This window comes from Brachycentrus maculatus, unplaced genomic scaffold (genome assembly GCF_059751285.1).
Source record: "Brachycentrus maculatus isolate JH-2025_06_01 unplaced genomic scaffold, ASM5975128v1 h1tg000046l, whole genome shotgun sequence".
NCBI classification, from domain to species: Eukaryota; Metazoa; Arthropoda; class Insecta; order Trichoptera; family Brachycentridae; genus Brachycentrus; species Brachycentrus maculatus.
Window position 1 is genome coordinate 1052094 of NW_028280800.1, and position 21204 is coordinate 1073297.

Genomic DNA, 21204 nt, shown 5'->3' on the forward strand with positions numbered 1-21204 from the left:
CGATAAAATTAAGAAAGGTGTGTTGAGATGGTTTGGACATGTGGAACGAATGAGTGAGGAAAGAACGGTAAAACAAATTTATGAGGCGAATGTTAGTGGGAAAAGAAGCAGAGGAAGACCGAGAAAAACATGGCACGATCAGGTATGCCAAATACTTGAAAGTGGTCAGGTTAGGAGTCGTAACAATCGGCGGGTATGTATGAGGAGATGCATGAACGTGGAAGAGGCGAAGAATGTTTGCAAGGACAGAGTGGTGTGGCGCTCTATTCTCTCTGCCTACCCTGCGGGGAAGCGGCGTGATGGTTAGTTAGTTAGTTTTAGGAATCGAACCCGGTACCTCCAGCATGGTAGCCTAGCGCACTACACATACATGCAGCCTTGATACCTGCAGATTATTCCAACTCTTGTCCCGACCACTTTCAAGTATTTTAAATTCTTGATCATGCCAAGTTTTCTATATGATATAATTTTAAGCTCTATATCTAATATTACATTGTGACTTTCAAATTACGTACCTACAAAAAATATTTAAACTCTTTTATATAGGGTCCGCCATCTAAAGTTTTTTTTTTCAACTAGTGCTTATTTCGTGAATGGTAACACTTAGCTCATGTCTGATTTGACAGATAATTAGTTTTATCCTTCCGCTGAGCGAATATGGTTGTGTATACGCTTGAACAACGCTGGGAAATATTGCGACATTACTTTGAAAATCATGGTAATGTTGCAGAATGTGTGCGAAAATTGCGTACGGTTTTTGGAAGAAGAGAAGCACCGTCAGCTCCGTATGTTCGTTATCTTGTGAAAAAAGTGAAAGAAACTGGCATCCTCATCGATAAACCAAAGCGTGAAAAGCCAAAAACAGTGCGTACACCCGAGAATATCGATGTTGTGGCAGAAAGTGTGCGTGAAGCGCCATCAACATCAATTCACCGTCGTTCTCAACAATTGAACATTTCGGAGACATCATTGAGACGAATTTTGCATAAAGACCTTGGTATGACGCCATACAAAGTCCAATTGGTTCAGGAGTTGAAGCCAACTGACCATCCAATGCGTTTTCGCTTCGCTGAGTGGGCCTGCGATCGACTTACAGAAGATGCCGATTTTGCCAAAAAAATCATCTTTTCGGATGAAGCTCATTTTGATCTTGGCGGGTATGTAAACAAGCAAAATTGTCGTATTTGGGGCACAGAAAACCCGCACGCATACATTGAAAAGCCGGTACACCCAAAACGAGTCACTGTTTGGTGCGGATTTTGGTCCAGAGGCATAATTGGGCCATTTTTCTTTGAAAATGAGCAAGGAGTGGCCGTTACAGTCAATGGCGATCGTTATCGGGCCATGTTGAACGGATTTTTGTTTACAAAAATTGAAGAGGAGGATATTGGCAACATTTGGTTTCAACAGGACGGCGCTACGTGCCACACAGCCGAAGTTTTTTAGTTTTTTTTTATAGCAAATGCTATAAAAAAAAAACTAAAAAACTTCGGCTGTGTGGCACGTTGAAAATTCAAAAAAAAAAAGTTATTTGGCGGACCCTTTATATAACACTCTCCTTATCATTCATCATTCATTTTGTGTAATACCACTTAGAAACACTGCTTCATGACTACTGGTTTCGGTAAGTGAAAATTATTAGAGTGTTATATCGCTTACTCCTTTCAAGAACGTCGTAAATCAAAAAACTTGATTTTTCAGGAGAACGTTTTTAATGTTTAAAAATATAACACAATGTATTCAAAATAAATATCAAGCCGCTTATTGAACTTTTTACTGTGCAACAGATCTTTTAAGGTAAAACCTGAAGGTTTTTTCTCCATTTGAAAAATATTTAGTAGATTAAAAAAAATAATTAAACAATACCTTTTCTTCAAAATGCAAAAATAACACTTTCTGTCCAGTAGCGGGTAAATATTAAGTTAAAAATATGCCTCTTTTGCTGGGATATAGTACATTTTCTGGGCATTTCGAAAACATGCACAACTGAAAAATGACGATTTTTGATTTATGAAGTTCTTGAAAGGAGTGAGCGATATGTATTACCATATCATAATAATTAACAATACTTTTAATTTACAAAATATTTTCTATATCGTCAGTGTACTGTCAAAAAACGTCAACTCAAAATTATGCAATTTTGACTTAAAGATGCAGTATTATAAAGTTTTCAACATTCTTTAGACTGGCAACATACACTAAGTAGTTTGAAACGTCATATTTATGTGGTTTTAAAAGTGAATTCAACTTTGAGTTCGATAGCGGGCATTTTTTCCAGGCTAAAAAAGCTTTAAATAACAGGGATTATTTAAACGGGGATGTTAAGAGTAACATTTTTTGCCAGTATACCCACGATATATGATCACTAAGGAACAGACATCCAATGAAGCCTACCTAAATTTTGACACTGAAAAGTTAAAAAAAAACAGTTAACAACATCAAAATAACAACAAAGATAAATCAAATTTAGCCTCACGGTGAGTGAGTTCTTACAAAAATTAAATATTCTATGCTTGACCTTAATTTTTAGGTTTTTATTGTCATTTTTGTCTGTTTAAATCTCTCCCTAATAATTGGGTTTTATAGAACATCATTTCCCCAAAAACTTTGACGCTAACCTCAATTCACGCCCATAGGACAACAATACATGTGTTATCTAGGTTGTGAAACAATACACAAAGGAAAGGTTTCATTTATCAAATATCATATAAAACGACTCACAGTAATATCAACGCAATAATAATAGATTTCTTCTTCTTCTCTAACCCTTATCCGCACCCAATGGTGCATAGGGCACTGCATCGTAGCGACGCAGTGTTATCTTGATCGTTAATTGCATGAAGGCAAGGTGATCAGCCCTCCGCTTCAGATACCAGTCCAGGGTAATATTGAATAAATATTAGAGTGAAAAAATCACTTTTATTTATTAGAGACCCCCCTCTGGGAATCGAACCCGGGACCTCCAGAACGGTAGCCGAGCGTGCTGACCATTACACTACAGAGGCGGACAATCTGACTACTTTAAAAAATTTATTACGATACTTTAATACTTCAAAAAGGACTATGGCACTTCTTAATATGGTTTGTTATTTTGTACAGATAAGAATAAATACAATTTTGACATCCCAACATCTATGAAGAATATGCAAGTGTGGATATTTACGGGGCTTATCTCATAAGTTGGTTAAGTGATCACTTTACACGCGTGCAACATTCACCATTCTACCCATGATTGACAACCACACAACTGAAAATTTTGTAACTTCTACATATCGACGGCCCCTACGTAATCTATCTGCAAATCTGTTACTTTACAGGAGAGAGCTTAGAAGATTTTTTCAACATATATTTTTTTTATTAATTAACGGTTTTATCTGAAATTCTAAACTAGTATTATACATTCAAAAACACGCTAAAATAATGTATTAAATCACTTTAAAACTATACGCTTTGTCAAAATTAATCAATTAGCGTTTTAGGAGTTCAGTTCATTTAAAAAATTCGATATAGATACCGTCTTATACGCCTGAAAACTAGGCGTAATTTATTTTATATGCTTTATTTGTTTGTTTGTATTTATATATAACAGTCAGTTGATAACATACACCAAACATCCCAAAACTGACAAAAATGTAGTTAGAGAACTTTACGTAGGGCACGTCGACATATCTATATATAGGAGTTCCAAAGTGTGGTTGCCAATCATGGGTAGAATGGTGAATGTTACATGTAATAAAGTGATCACTTAACCAACCCATGACAGGTCATAAACCCTGAAATACCCACAGTTCCACCTTCTTTAGCAGACAGGTCATAACCCCTGTAAATACCCATATCCACATTCTTTTTCATCTATGTTGAGATGTCAAAATGTAAAAAATAAGCGGGGAAACCCAGATTTGTGAACAAGGATTTGGGCACACTCAAAAATTTTGAAAATAATACAAGTTTAGCCTTAATTATAGGACAATAACGTAAAACATAAACTAAAGGAATGTTCTTTTGATTCTTCAGCTACTATAACTAATTTTCAGTTCAATTTATTAATACATCTAATTTGTTACGAAATTTGAGTATTCAAAGCTCTTTTTGAATACACGGAATATCACAATAAAGATATATTTTTTAATACACCGCACAAATTTTTAGGGAAAAAAGAATGGCCAAAGTGAATAATATTTAAAAATAAAAATGAATATTTTTAGTTACATGAATTCATTTAATTTATTAATTTGCCAGCCACTTTGTGGTTAGTATCTATCAATTTTCTATTTAACGTTTACTTGGTAAATACCAATATTTATTAAACTCTGTTTCAATATCATTATATACGGTACATGATAATGATGTTGAATGAATCGAAACACTTGCCACAATAGATTTTAATAAACATTGGAATTGGCAAATACAAGGTATATTAAATGTTAAATATAAAATAATTCAATTCATATAATATTTAAATTATGCTTAAATATTTTTGTCATGGATCCAAAAAAAAAACAATTATGTATTGAGAACTTCTTCAATTAACAAAAATGCACTCATTAAAAATTCACTAAATTGCAAGTAAAAGTTTTCAATCAGCTCTGGAAGTTGGTTGTGATAAGGTATCATTACAATATGAAATTTGACTAAAATAAACACATGAATAAAACGTAATATAAAATTATTTGATAAAGATATAAATTTGCTATACTATTTATGATAAAAATGTATATATTTTACTAACAAAAAATATTTCTATTTAATAAATTGTTCCTTGTGCTCTTTGGGTGGTCGTAAAATAATATATTTAATAATAATAATATAACCCTTGCCGCACCCCAATGGTGCATAGGGCACTGCTTCATATAAACGCAGTGTTATCTCGATCGTTTACACATGAAGGAAAGGTGATCGGCCCTCCACTTCAGGTACTAGTCCAGTGCAATATTGAATAAATATTAGAGTGAAAAGATCACTTATATTTATTAAACCCCCCTGGGAATCGAACCCGGGACCTCCAGAACGGTAGCTGAGCATGCTGACCATTACACTACGGAGGCGGACGATAATATATTTGCTAATTATTTGTATTATAATAATATATTTGCTAATTAATAAAATTAATACTTGTCGATTATAAATTGATGCATTTTAAAATTCTTATTTTACTTGTAAAAAAACACAAAATTTATAATCTAGGCAAAATATATGATAAGGTAACAAATGTCTTGGTTGATTTATAATATTAAATTAATTTAAAAAGAACACTAGAAATATAATAATAATCATCGGTTAATTAAATGCACAAATTTACACGAGGATAATTGCGATGCCGTTCCACTAAGACATTCCAATGTTTTCAATTACCTGACGTCCAAGTGACTTATGAGCTTATGCAATACTGCTTATCATGGGCACTACTTAGGCTTCAACTTTATAAGTTTTATAGCCTATACATACTCATGACTGGATTTATCCTTTATGTTTAGTTACTATAATTTCATGTAATTCGTGAGTGAATATTCTAGGCAAAAACTTATAAAGGCTATCTTGTTCAAGGCATGATTTTAAAGTCATTCCAATGACAAGATCTGTTTCACTATATTGTTACGGCGCAATAATTCTAGCAACACGAACTATGACCCCAAGCGCCCGCTAGGGGCAGGGCGGGGTGTACGCGGGGAATGTTTACATTATCCCTTATGAGATTGAGGCAGGGAAGACTGCACACACTTGTCATTGTACTGTCATGGCTACCTGTTGAATAAACCGATTGCATCCTAATTACGAGTTATTATTACCTATACCCGAGCCCCGTAATAATATACTTGATGTTTAATGTTGCCAGCGTAGTCATTTATGGCTGTCCAGTTACTTTTTAAAAATTTATTTATGTAGGTCCTTGTGCAGATATTAATTGTCTATTCATATACCTCTGGTGACAGATGAGACGCAAAAGTGGCAGTGAATATTTCGTTAACTGGCTAGAAACACGTATACCCAACTGTGAGGGAAGATACTGGTTCCGAAAATTCGAAAGCATAACGAATTGTCTTTAAAAATGTCTCAAGAACGTTTCATTGTCTTCGAACGCCTAATACACGAGTCCATTGGCTCGTCATAGTCATGAAAATGGCCTGGCTAAGTGAAATGGCATGTAAATGACACTTTATGCTCAAATTCAAATTGTGAAAGAAAAAAAGTGACTAAAACACTCAATATCTCAAAATATGCACAACTTTTCATTGATACACAAAAGTTTTACTATCTATTTCTTTTTCACATCTATACTTACATTTGATATATTTAATAATTTAAAAATATAATAGTACATCCAAAAAAAGCAATGCAATAACAAATTTCTTTTACTTGCGTGTATATGACACATGCTCAAATTCAGAAAAAGTGACAGACACTCAAAATATGCATAACTTTTCACTGAGGAACGAAAATCCAGTATTTTTTCGCATCTATCCTTACATTTGGCACATATAATAATTTTTAAAAAATAATTGTACATCCAATAAAGCAATGGTAAAACAAATTTGCTTTACTTTCTTACACCAGCAAATAATAAAATACCAGTTTCTTCAAATATCAGCACCACAGTCCTTAAACATGAATTTATCACAATAATTTGATATCAAACATCAGGATTTTTGGCATTTTTCGCAGCACAAACTCCCGCACTAGGTTTTTTGTCATCGCTGCAACATTCACTCCTTCTTTCCACGACAACTTCCACAGTTTCAACATTTGAATCATCGTTTGCGGAGGTCTCATCATTATCGTTCCGAGATGTTTTTCTATCGCAACACCTTTTACCGGTCGCAGAACTGTTTTTGGCATTTTTTAATTTGGAAATATCACTCGATTTCTTTGCGCCGGATTCGCAGCAACTTTTGTCTTGCGTCTGACTGCACGTCCCTCCCTGATCGGGTTGGTCCAGCAGTCTTTCCGTTTGAGCACGCGCTTCACAGTTGTACAGATTGTTGACTGAAGCCCCCATTCCTTGGAGCAATGGCGGCGTAGAACCATCTAGAATAATAAACAATTAAAATATTAATTCTCTATGAATCTTATAGAATGAGTTTGTTATCTATGGAATGAGGCTGGTACTGATCTAGTATGCATAAATTGATGCTTGAAATATTATCAACCGACCTGGGAATATGCAAACAGTACAGAAACTTCGCGTTTTATTCTTCGACGTTCAAGATCTGCCACAGAAAGACGGAGGACGCTAAAAGAATGTGAAAGACATGACTTGAACCTGAAAGATTTCCTAAAAATTATTAAACACAGCAAATACTCCAACTATTACAAGTAAAAATAAATACATACTAATTTTCTGACTTAAAACAGGGTCTTACCCTGGTTAGTCAGGCAACATAGTTGGAAGAATTTTTTTTTATGTGAATAGACAAATTTCGCCTCCGTAGTGTAATGGTCAGCACGCTCGGCTACCGTTCTGGAGGTCCCGGGTTCGATTCCCAGAGGGGAGGTCAAATAAATATAAGTTATTTTTTCACCCTAATATTTATCCAATTGGTACCTGAAGTGGAGGGATGATCTTTCCTTCACGTGTTAACGATCAAGATAACACTGCGTTTATATGATGCAGTGCCCTATGCACCATAGGGGTGCGGATAAGGGTTTAAAGAAGTAGAAGAGACAAATTTCATGTCTTTTTTGTTGACTTTCCCAACTAACAACATCTTCGATCTCACATATTTCTCTTATACCAGTATTTTTTATTCTATCTCGTAGACTCTTGCCAGATATGCTTCTCAGAGTCATCATTTCTGACACTCTTAGCGCGTGTCAAAAATGTGCAGGCAGTAATTTCACCCCATAACTAACAAATTATGGGGTGAGATTCTTTTAAATTTTTAAAATAAGTTTTAGATAAGAAACACAACTCACCGGGCTCCTCACATTCCGGGACACACACGGTAACCACTTTGGCCTTCTCCCGAACACTCTCCATGTTGTACTTTGTGGATATGTGCCCAAATAGATAATAACCTTCAAATGACATGGAAAAAATTATGTAAATTTAAAAAAAACACTATTGTAAAAAGTGGTCAACACCTTTAACCCTTTCCACTCTGACCATTTTTTTTCATAACTGATCAGCTACTCAGATAAAAAAAATACGACGTTTTTCTGCCAATAAAATAAATGTTTTGGTTCCCTAATTTTGGGACACTGTCTGGCAATTCGTATCATACGAATGGTCATCCATGTTAATTAAGATTAACTGTATTTATCTGAAATATTTTTGGTAGAATATACTTGGGTGATAGAGAAATCAGTGATTAAAGTTATACCTGCGCCGGGCCAGACATTGTGGCCCACGGAGCTGCCTACTATAGGGTTTTCCAATAAGAGGTTTCATTTTGAATAGCCCGCTATCTGGGCAGCTGCCACTTTTGAAGCTGTCATCTTTTGACATTTGACAAGTAAAAACTACGCGATTAATAAAAATGCAACGATACACGCTTCAACAACGCATTGAAATTGTTAAAATTCATTACAGAAATGGTGAAAACTTTGCAATCACAGTTCGCGAAACTAAAGCACTTTTTGATCGTCATGAAGCGCCTTCTCGGCCAGCAATAGTGAAACTTGTTAAAAAATTTGAGCTGTTGGGACAACTTGGTGATATGAAGAATCGAAACCCTCAACGTGTCACTGTTTGGTGCGGTTTTTGGGCTGGCGGTGTGATTGGACCTTACTTATTCGAAAATGAGGCTGGTGCAACTGTTGCGGTGAATGGATTGCGCTATCGAGCTATGATTAATGATTTTTTATGGCCGGAATTGGAAGATATTGATGTGGACGACGTTTATTTCCAACAAAACGGCGCTATGTGCCACACAAGCAACGAAACAATCGCAATTTTGCAACTAAAATTTCCTGGCCGTGTTATTTCTCGAAGAGGTGATCACAGTTGGCCCCCGAGATCTTGTGATTAAAACCTTGAGACTTTTTTCCTTGGGGCCACGTGAAAGATAAGGTCTATGCCAATGCTCTACAATCGATTGAAGACCTTAAAGATGGAATTCGTGAAGTTATCGAGGACATACAGCCGAAAATGTGCGAATTGGTCATGGAAAATTTCATAAAAAGGATATGGTGCTGCAGCTGATATCATTTTCCATCGTTAATCACATACTTTTCTCTTAACAATGCAATAAATATTCATTGATTTATCTTAAAATACACCAGTTTTTTTCAAATATCAAAATGAAACCTCTTATTGGATAACCCTATAGAATCATACGGGCCAGAATGTCTGGCCTACAGAGTGGTAAGAGTTAAAATGACATACAAGATAAAAAAAAAATCAGAAAACTAACTATAACAACTACCACTGGCCGCAGTTAATATAACACTGCATTCGGTTGCCATGCTGAGGTCATGAGCTAAGTTTTTTTGGGATACTGGAGAATTTTTCAATAGTAAATTCTTCTCTTCCGTCTTAGCTTTCATCACTGAGGGTTATGACCCTTGTGGAAGCAAGTAGCGCATCGCTTGATTGTAAATTTAGTTATAATAAAACAACAACTATATATTTAGTTTTTTTCCAAATTTATTTTATTTCCCTTTACATATAATCCCCTTCACTGCCTGCACCAGGGGTGCAGGCAGTGAAGGGCAGATTAGTATTTAGTTCAATTAGTCAGCTAGATCCGACTCCGACCCGACGCTGGCCAGTACAGAGACGCCCACAACCCCGACCAGCACAGCAGACAGACACGGAACAGTGCAAAGACATTAACAGAGAATGGTCAGTCATCGCATTTCCGCTCAACCATTATTGACACTCTATTTCGGATCCCTTTCACAAGTAATGACACATACGCCTTTGCCAGAGTGATCGCCGACATTGGGGGGACCTAACAAGGCATACGAAGAAGAAGAAATCTTACCTATGGTGATGCCTAGCACAATAGCCAAGAAGAGGTAGCCATTGAACAACATAACTACTAACATGATGAGGTAGTTAAAACTGATGTTTGTCGTGTACAACAGAACTTGACGGGCTATTATTCCACATCTGTAAAAAATATATATATTAAAATCAAGAATATGTTTTGGGCATTTCAAACAAATGAGGAAACAAAAATTTTACATCTCACCAATAGATGTCTCTAGTGAAGTTCTAGTGATTCATGAACAAGGTTTCTAAATTGGTTCGTATATATAGAACTTCCAAGAATTTGAGTAGTGTGGTTGTCAATAACGGGTAGAATTGGTGAATGTTGGACGTGTTTTGTGATTAACAGCCTACAGTCGTTTGTTGAAGAAGAATTAGTGAGGTAGAATTGGTGAATGTTACACGTGTGTAAAGTGATCACTTAAACCAGCCTATGACGGTCGTAAGCCCCGTAAATGCCCAGACTTCCATATTCTTCTTCATCTTTGATGAAATATCAAAAAGTAAAATGAGGAAAGAACAGTGCAATAATTATTTGTTTCAAATGTGGTTGGAAGTTGTCATGTGGTGAGAAGACTGCTAGTTCTTTAACTTTGGTTTATTCCAGGTTTTTTTTTAAACAAAAAAGGTATCGGAACTCACTTCATGTCAAGCTATTTACTAAAAAAAAATATCCTTTCATCCTACGAGTATATAAGCTGGTACATATATATGTTTAATCCTAGCGCATGTTTAACCTCGGCTCGTAACGCATGTTTGTGCTGAAACATTTAGTGCATGTTGGTCTTTGGGTCGACCGAAAATCGCACGTGTTAAACATTTTGTGTAGTTTTAAGTGTGTAAATGGTGCTATGGTGGTGAAGGGTGATATTGTTTGCATGCTGTGGTAGTGATTGTCCTGACGAAGAGACGGGTACGTCTCGAAACCGGTAGACATAAAAATCTCGGTGAGTGGTTATATACTAATATTATTAACATTTTTGTAATAAAAAAAATTAATAATAGTAAAACCCTTAACCGCACCCCAATGGTGCATAGGGCACTGCGTCATATAAACGCAGTGTTATCTTGATCGTTTACACATGAAGGAAAGGTGATCAGCCCTCCGCTTCAAGTACCAGTCCAGGGTAATATTGAATAAATATTATAGTGAAAAAATCACTCATATTTATTCTTACCCCCCCTGGGAATCGAACCCGGGTCCTCCAGAACGGTAGCCGAACGTGCTGACCATTACACTACGGAGGCGGACGAATATTATTACAATACCATATTTAATAACTTTGACGAATTACACAAATAAAGATTGTAATTACGTAAGCGTAAACATTGTTTTGTCTCACTGATTTTGGAAATTAAAAAATATATATATTGTCCGTGAAAAAGGTGCCGGAACACCGTTCCACCACGTTACATGGTAAAAAGCCCTGGTTTAATTCTACGTTTATTTGCTAGGTAGCTAGCTCTAAGTGAGTGACTGGTTTCTAGGAGAGACAAATCTAGAATGCCGCTTGTCAGACTATGCGGGTATATACAGGATTGCGGGATGTTGTTGTCACCAATGTACCCACATTCCTTACAGAAGTAAAAGCCGTAAAAGACAAAATATGACTAGAACGAGTGCACAAGCTACATCTTTGAAAGTGGATAGTAAAGCAAATGATTAAAACGCACCTTGTTCTGAGAATGCCCGACGCTGTGGGTGATGCTTGACCATCGCTGCTGGTACCAGCTCTCAATCTGAAGTAAAATATAAAAATAAAAAACAGTTTTTACTTCTACATTGTATCAGGGAATGAAGCAACAGGAAATAGACACACTAAATATTCGGATATTATATTATAATATATGAATGGATGGCCGAAGCAGTGGCTGAGGATTCGCTTAGTCTTCTCATTTATATTGACTTTTTGTTAAATAGTCAAAGGTTATTTATTATATTTTTTTAAATATTGTACCGTCGAAAGTTCAAGCCCCATTCTACGGTACAATTTAAAAAATAAAATAAAATAACCTTAGACTATTTAACAAAAAGTCAATATAAATGAGAAGACTAAGCGAATCCTCAGCCATTGTCCTTTTGCCATCCAGTACAAAAAAAAAATTAGATTGTGGTATCGATCGAAGTATCGTGACAATAAGTGTCACCTGTCAGGGAAACAATGAACCATGTTGATATGTTTATTATTGTAGACCAAATACAGATTAATTTTTTTGTACTGGGCTCAAGTGACACATCAAAGTTCAAGTAGCCCCGTTCTACGATATACATTTATTTAAATCACAAATATCAACATATTTAAAAAAATATATATATTTTGAGACCCACCAAGCCACCTTGTGTGCCTTGGTGGAGTTTTTTTTAATACATTTTTTATTGTTTTTAATCATTTTAACCTAATATACACACAAAAAAAAATAGACTATACTTATAATAGATAGTAAAACGGCCTGCATTCAATCAATCAGTCTTTGTAAAGTCATAATTTAAGTATTGTAGTGACATTTCTTGGTGGAACTACAATTTTATATCACAAAATCATTTCTCTCACTGGTCAATTATGGATTTATTATAATTTATGTTTTTATCAATTTCTTCTTCTTCTTCAAACCCTCATCCGCACCCGATGGTGCATAGGGCACTGCATTATATAAATGCAGTTTTATCTTGATCGTTAACACGTTCGTTCACGAAAGGTGATAAGCCCTTCGCTTCAGGTACCAGTCCGGGGTAATTTTGAATAAATATTAAAGTGAAAAAATCACTTATATTTATTTGACCCCCCCTGGGAATCGAACCCAGGACCTTCAGTACGGTAGCCGAGCGAGCTGACCATTACATTACGGAGGCGGATAAATTTCTATTGATTCAAATTATAGCTTTTTTTTAGAGGTCAACTGCAACCATATTAGGTCTATTGCGACTACCTCTGTGTCATATTTCTATGTTATTATTATATATGTGTGATTGTCATCTACCAAACGGTGAGCGAACACTGAAAAATTATTATTCCTTAAACATAATCCATGTTCCCTGATTGATGTTTTGCATTTTCCGGGAGTCACTTCTACATTATTGTTGTTATGTGTGATAAATACCTCCTCAATAGATTGTTTCTATCCTCTGAACACGCTCCTTGCATGGCCTTTCTCATTCGGCTGTTATGATCTCTGCGTAATTTGGACTCCAGGACCTTCAAAAGTACATTATCCATTTCATAACTATCTTTTAGAGCAGTGGTTTTGAACTTTTTTGAAGTCAGGGAGCGCTTTTGATAATAAGGAAAATTTGCAGTACAACAAAAGAAAGATTAAAAAAACATACAAACCACATATCGCTCACTCCTTTCAACAATGTCATATATCAAAAAACTTGATTTTTCAGGATATCGTTTTTAAAGTTTAAAAATATAATAGAATGTATGAATAATAAATATCAAGCCACTTATTGAACTTTTTACTGTGCAACAGATTTATGTAAAACCTGAAGGTTTTTTCTCTTTTTTAAAATATATAAGAGTATATTTAAAAAAATAATTAAACAATACCTTATTCTTTAAAATTCAAAAACAACACATTCTGCCCTGTAGTGGGTAAATATTAAGTTAAAAATATGCCGCTTTTGCTGGGATATAGTACATTTCTGGGCATTCCGAAAACATGCACAACTGAAAATTGACGATTTTTGATATATGACGTTGTTGAAAGGAGTGCAAGCGAGAGTTTAAGCTTCCTTTCATTCTTCATACTTTTAGACATCATATCATACATTTTTAACCCTTTGCATATTTAATAATTTTGTGAATTTGTTTTTTTCATGAATGGTAATCTTAATTTTCCTTTTAGTTTAATCATGATGGATATCACAAGTACCACAAACTTAATTTTTGAAAATAAGAGGTATATTTTGATTATTAAAAGCATTAATTAACTTTGTGGATCATATTGATATATTATTTTAAGAAATAAAAAGCATTTTTACTAACCAACTAGTTTCGGCAACAACCTGTTGCCCTCTTCAGGGTTTAGTCATAAATTAAACCCTGAAGAGGGCAACAGGTTGTTGGCGAAACTAGTTGGTTAATAAAAATGTGAGTGGATCAAAACACAAAGTCTTTTTATTTCTCAAAACAATATAAGATGTGTGTGATGTGTTGCGAAATTTCGTCATAAGAAAATTGTTTCTTTATTTCAAAAAAAAAAAAAATAAGTACAAAATTCTGAAAACTAAAAGACGCTATAATTAACATAGAATATTACCTTCAGCCCTTCAAATGCCACTGTCAGACATACGAAGACGAGACATGTGAGGATCATGGCCGTGACATTCTCCACGGCCAGCCCGGAGAACAGCAAATCTCCGAGGTTGACATCCCACCAGAAGGAATCGTGCATCGTTGATCTTGGCCGTCCTGACAACAATGGATATTTATATTTTACTTATCTAAAATCAAACGACAAATGAAAAAGTCACATGTGCAATGCTTGCACAGTTATTTTATTGATTGTTTTGGCATTAACTTTGTGGTAAGACATGTTACAATGATAAAAGAAAACACCTGTTTTTATACCACTTGAGTTTTATTAAAGACTACATGTTTCAGAAGCTAAACTTCCATCATTCAGGTCTGAATAATAACTGACACTGGTCTGAATAATAAGTTATTATCAGACCTGAATGATGGAAGTTTAGCTTCTGAAACTAGTAGTCTTTGATAAAACTCAAGTGGTATAAAAACAAGTGTTTTCTTTAATCTTGCACATTTAAACTTTTACTACTACTACTACCATCACGCCGTTTCCCCCAGGGGTAGGCAGAAAGGATGGACGCCACACCTTTCTGTCCTGACATACACTCCTCACCTCCTCCACATCCATACATGCCCTCCGATTACGCAGACTTTCGACACAGCCAGATTTCAGGTTCTGATTGACTTGATCGTGAAAGGTCTTTTTCGGCCGTCCTCATTCTGTTTTCCCGCTCACATTCGCCACATACATTTTCTTAGTCATTTTCTCGTTATCCATTCGCTCCACATGTCTATACCACCTTAAAGTACTCTTCCTAATCTTTTCAATTATCCATTGTTCAGCCTTACATTTCTTTCTTATATCTTCATTTTTGATTCTGTCACACAATGATTTTCTACACATTCGTCTGAGTGAACGTATTTCAACAGCGTTCACTCTGCTTTCTTCCTTCCTATGCTAGTTCCATGTTTCGCTTCCATACATCAGTGTCGGTACCAGCACTTTGTTGTGAACTGCTAGTTTGGTTTCCATAGACATATTTTAATTTGCAATCACTCAGTTCAAAGCACCATTTATTCTATTCCCTGCATTCACTCTTCTCTGAATATCATATCAATAATAACTTTGTTTTTAACCACTTTTTACCGGTACTTTTTCCTCCAACCGATTTCGACAAGAAACTTGTCATCATCAGGGTTAAACATGTACTTGTTTAGTTTTTTCTAATGATTTTGGCATTTTGAAACCGGTTTTCGATCAGTATTGCCAGGAAGTTCATGACATAGAAAAGAAAATAAATGAATATTATTTCTTAAATGATTTTCGCAGACACTTTGTGGCACACTTTATAAAACGAGTACATATTTCACCCTTATAATGACAAAGTTCTTGTCGAAACCGGTTGGACAAAAAATGTACCAATAAAAAGTGGTTAAAAACAAAGTTGTTATATTTAAAGTTTATAAAATGTGCCACAAAGTATCTGCAAAAAGCATTCAAGAAACTTGTAGATTTACATTTTCATACAATTTTAAATATCTTATTTTGTTCTATTATTATATGTTTTAAAACAACTTTCATGCACTTGTCCCTGGAGTATTATCTTATCTCCAATAGTTTATCAGTATATTTCTCTAAAGAGTAGTGTCTGTTTAATTATATTACACTATCATCCGCTATCTTGGCACAACCACAAATAATTATTTATTGTTTGTTTTCATATATTTCTTCTTCTTTTTTTTTAGGACTAAGTCCGGTCTAAGTCCGGTCCGCTCCTGGGAGGTGGAAGACCAGCTATCCCTCCATCGTTTAGGTGGTCTTCTTGGGGGTCTGATCCCGCTTATGCTGCTGTCCGCTGCTATCCTCACCACTCGATCCCAACTCGCTCTTCCCACATGATGTCTCCAGAAACGTCTTCTTTCTCTTCCCCATCGCACAACATCTTCAACATCGCAGATTTTTCTTATTTCTGAGTTTCTAACTCTGTCGCGAAGTGTTAGGCCTTAGAGTCTTCATTTCCGATGTCCTAAGAAGGCTTTTTGTTCTCGCGGTGTCGGCTCTTGTTTCCGTGCCGTATGTCAAGATCGGTCTTACGCAGATCTTATAGATCCTCACCTTACTCTCATCGTACATATATTTAATTTCTTACTTAAGTTTATAAATCAAAAACTCTTGCGAGACTATCTAAGAACAGCTTCTTTGCAAGGATCGCTTTCATGATCCACAGGGAGCGTAATGTCCTGTAGGGTTGCTGCTAATGTAGTATAAAAAAATAACACTAATTATATGAAATATTGATGAGAAGTAGCCAATATAAGTTGTGTTATTGTTTGTGAATGCATTCATTTACATTTCACTAATTTATAACTTAAAATTGAATATACAAACTAAAAATATAAAAATAAACAATTCGTAGCATCCTAAAAACAAAAAAAATTGTAAAAAATTCTGTATTTTACATGAATTTTGTTGTATAGGATGATTTTATGAGCATTGCAGGAGTGACTCACTATCAAAAATATATTTGGTAGTGGGTCATATTACATAAATATTACATATGCAGTGTTAGTATTGTGCAAATATCATGAGAATACTCAACGTTATAGACTTCCAAAGAGAAAATTTTCAGCATATGAACATCACTCGCGATAATCAAACAACTATATGGAAAAGCAATATTTACATGGCAAAGGAAGGATGAAAGCAGAGTGAATGCTGTTGAAATGCGCTCCCTCAGACGAATGTGTGGAAAATCATTGTATGACAGAATTAAAAACGACGATATAAGAAAGGAATGTAAGGCTGAACGAGGAATAATTGAAAAGATTAGGAAGTGCTCTTTGCAGTGGTATGGACATGTGGAGCGAATGGATAGCGAGAGAATGACTAAGAAAATATATGTGGCGAATGTAAGAGGGAAAACAGAACGTGGACGACCGAAAAAGACTTGGCACGATCAGATCAATCAGAACCTAAAATCTGGCGGTGTCAAAAGTCTGCGTAATCGGAGGGCATGTATGACTAGATGTATGGATGTGAAGGAGGCGAGGAGTGTATGTCAGGACAGAAGAGTGTGGCGTTCCATCCTCTCTGCCTACCCCTGCGGTGAAACGGCGTGATGGTAGTAGTAATATTTACATGCACATTTTAAACTATGTCTTACTTGCATATATCACATGAACACATTTCCCATTTAAATGAAACATAAAACCCAATAACACACTAGAACTAGATCATATAGAGATAAAATCAGAATGGAATCAACATATATTATGTTTTGACAAGTGAACTTTAAGTATTATGTGTTAAAGGTCTATAACCTGCTTCAATTTTCAACAAACTCAATAAATAATGAACCCGTGTTTAATAAAGCTATCATAAACAGATAATGAAAGTTATCTGGTTAAAGTCGCTAGCCAGAAATCCATGGTTTACATATATTGCTGCTTTTTATATATTGCCAACAATGCACATACATGCACATTGCAAACTATGCATTACTTGCATATATCACATGAACACATTTCCCATTTAAATGAAACATAAAACCCAATAACACACTAGAACTAGATCATATAGAGATAAAATCAGAATGGAATCAACATATATTATGTTTTGACAAGTGAACTTTAAGTATTATGTGTTAAAGGTCTATAACCTGCTTCCATTTTCAACAAACTCAATAAATAATGAACCCGTGTTTAATAAAGCTATCATAAACAGATAATGAAAGTTATCTGGTTAAAGTCGCTAGCCAGAAATCCATGGTTTACATATATTGCTGCTTTTTATATATTGCCAACAATGCACATACATGCACATTGCAAACTATGCATTACTTGCATATATCACATGAACACATTTCCCATTTAAATGAAACATAAAACCCAATAACACACTAGAACTAGATCATATAGAGATAAAATCAGAATGGAATCAACATATATTATGTTTTGACAAGTGAACTTTAAGTATTATGTGTTAAAGGTCTATAACCTGCTTCCATTTTCAACAAACTCAATAAATAATGAACCCGTGTTTAATAAAGCTATCATAAACAGATAATGAAAGTTATCTGGTTAAAGTCGCTAGCCAGAAATCCATGGTTTACATATATTGCTGCTTTTTATATATTGCCAACAATGCACATACATGCACATTGCAAACTATGCATTACTTGCATATATCACATGAACACATTTCCCATTTAAATGAAACATAAAACCCAATAACACACTAGAACTAGATCATATAGAGATAAAATCAGAATGGAATCAACATATATTATGTTTTGACAAGTGAACTTTAAGTATTATGTGTTAAAGGTCTATAACCTGCTTCCATTTTCAACAAACTCAATAAATAATGAACCCGTGTTTAATAAAGCTATCATAAACAGATAATGAAAGTTATCTGGTTAAAGTCGCTAGCCAGAAATCCATGGTTTACATATATTGCTGCTTTTTATATATTGCCAACAATGCACATACATGCACATTGCAAACTATGCATTACTTGCATATATCACATGAACACATTTCCCATTTAAATGAAACATAAAACCCAATAACACACTAGAACTAGATCATATAGAGATAAAATCAGAATGGAATCAACATATATTATGTTTTGACAAGTGAACTTTAAGTATTATGTGTTAAAGGTCTATAACCTGCTTCCATTTTCAACAAACTCAATAAATAATGAACCTTTGTTTAATAGAGCTATCAAAAATAGATAATGAAAGTTATCTGGTTAAAGTCGCTAGCCAGAAATCCATGGTTTACACATTAACTGCTTTCAATATATTGCCAACAATTACTATTTGAACACATTGTTGTCGGGCGGTTTTTTCATGTTGATGAAATAAATTATTATACTCAGCCCGGCCTAAATTATACTCAGACAGTCTGCCGCCCGACCCTCAGTTTACTACAAGTATCTCACAAGTAACCGCAAATCTAATTCCGATCTGTACAATGTTTTTTGTACTCTACCAAAACTAACCAAATAGGAAGCTTATAAGCCTCTCCTGCTCTCTACCAATAGTATGTAAAATATGCTTTTAAGCATATTTTAGATATAGAGGGCAACAGGTTGTTGCCGAAACTAGTTGGTTAATAAAAATGTGAGTGGATTGGAAAATGGAAAACACAAAGTATTTTTATTTCTCAAAATAATATATGATCCACAAAGTTCATGCTTTCAATATTCAAAACATATGCTTTTAAGCGTTTCCCGCAAACAATGTGTTAAAAATATGAATTTCGTTTTGTAGATACAAGTATACACTGTTCTCTTTGTGTGTAGTATTCACCCGTGGCTCATGTTTATACTCACTTGAGACAAGCAAGTATAAACATGCGTCGTCAAGGAGACTAAAGCTGAGTTTACACTCGCAAATTATACATTCATTAATACATTTTGTAATTTTTTTTTCATTCATTACACACTGAGATAAAATATTGTAAAGATATACTTTCAATTATGCAATGATACTTTTAGGCTATTTGGCTTATTATCAGCAATACGCGCCTAGCGCATATTCTGCACCCAGGGGAATGCTAGAAGTACACAACTGGGGCGTATACGCCCCAGTCATTACGGTATACAGCACCCAATGTGTTAATAAGCATATGTATAATGAAATGTATCCTCGATGCAGGAAATCCCTGTGAGAACACAATCTCTTTAAATTAATTGTCACTAAATGTAATAAATACAACCAATCTCTCATTCTGTCTTCATACATATTTTCCTCTACTTAAATTGGGAACTCACTGTGCAATTGCAATATTCATTCCAGTTTACTCAGTACTCAATCATTAACTGTTTATAGCAGATGATAGGTGTTATCAAAACATGCATAAAGGGGTTACCATTATTCACTGTTTATAAGTATTGCATATAGTATAAACGTAACGAAAACATGTCATGTTTATAAAACACAGAAAAGATAACAAATCTCTAAAATGAAAATAGTGGACATATTGGTAATTTACCCAATAAATATAATAGGAGATTTTATGATAATCCCAATTAATTTACATTGTTTAAAAAAATGTTATAAGTATTACGAATAAAATCCCAATAGCCTATCATATAATACCAATAGTGATTATCAGTTGTGGTTGCATGAAGGGAAATGATTTTTAGTTACTATATAAAAATGTATTTATATTCATGTATTGTACGAACCTTTGTTCTGTGACCAATTTGATGTTAGAACCGTAACTGAAAAATTGAACTTTTATATAAGAAAATAAAATAACCATTATTATCAGTCATCCTAGAGTTCATCAGGTATATAAATTCACTATACGGATATCGGATATGTCAACAGAAAAGTGAATAGAAAAAGGAAATTGAAAATTAGAGATAACAACAAACCATAGAAATTTCAAATAGAAGACCAAAGACTGTATACTAAATATACTTCAGCAAAGTTATTTGTAGAATAGGTTTCGTCGGAAATAAAAAAGGTGTAGTGATCAACATCAGTTTTATATAAAACCCCAGGAATTCTCCAGATTTTTTTTCATGCAAAATACGTGGTAACTATCTAATGCCGTTAATTTGCATTTTTTTATATCCAAACCATCATCATCAACCATATTTTTTTCTCTACGTACATTAAATAAATGTTTGATTAAAGGAGCTTCTAGATATTTGTCATACGAGACAAAGCAAAGAAATTTTTAACAATAATCTTGAAATATAAATTACTCGTTGATAAATGAAAATAAGAAGCTATGTCTTGTTGAACTACGTTTATTTCCACTACTTTATTTTCTCTTTTACATGTTTCTCTTTGAAATTTTAATCGTAGTAAATAAAATTATTTTCTTTTGCGTTTTTTCTCTTTTGGGTGTCATACGAATGTCTGAATATTTTTTTTTTATATTCTCCCATCCAAAAAATTTATTATAATATTTTTTTATTTACTACACATGACGCTAAAGTCTACTTTTTGCCTCCCTTGGAAGGCAAAAAAATATATATATCGATTCATCTTTTACAAC

At 34.5% G+C, this 21204-nt stretch overlaps 1 protein-coding gene across 2 annotated transcripts; it reads right to left on the minus strand.

The window, feature by feature from the left end:
• Positions 1 to 1555: 1555 nt before the first annotated feature.
• LOC148312286 (protein SLC31A2-like) lies at positions 1556 to 20513 on the minus strand. 2 transcript variants are annotated; one of them, XM_088277571.1, is made up of 8 exons: positions 20381 to 20513; positions 14192 to 14343; positions 13031 to 13125; positions 11606 to 11671; positions 9924 to 10051; positions 7912 to 8013; positions 7150 to 7258; positions 6891 to 7023 (listed from the first exon to the last, which is right to left on the minus strand). In XM_088277571.1, the coding sequence occupies exons 2-7, from the start codon at positions 14324 to 14326 to the stop codon at positions 7185 to 7187; spliced, it is 600 nt and encodes a 199-aa protein (XP_088133697.1). In that variant the 5' UTR covers positions 14327 to 14343; positions 20381 to 20513; the 3' UTR covers positions 6891 to 7023; positions 7150 to 7184. The 2 variants fall into 2 exon arrangements, with proteins under 2 accessions (XP_088133696.1, XP_088133697.1); XM_088277570.1 differs by lacking the exon at positions 7150 to 7258 and having other exon boundaries at positions 1556 to 7023.
• Between the last annotated feature and the right edge of the window lie 691 nt (positions 20514 to 21204).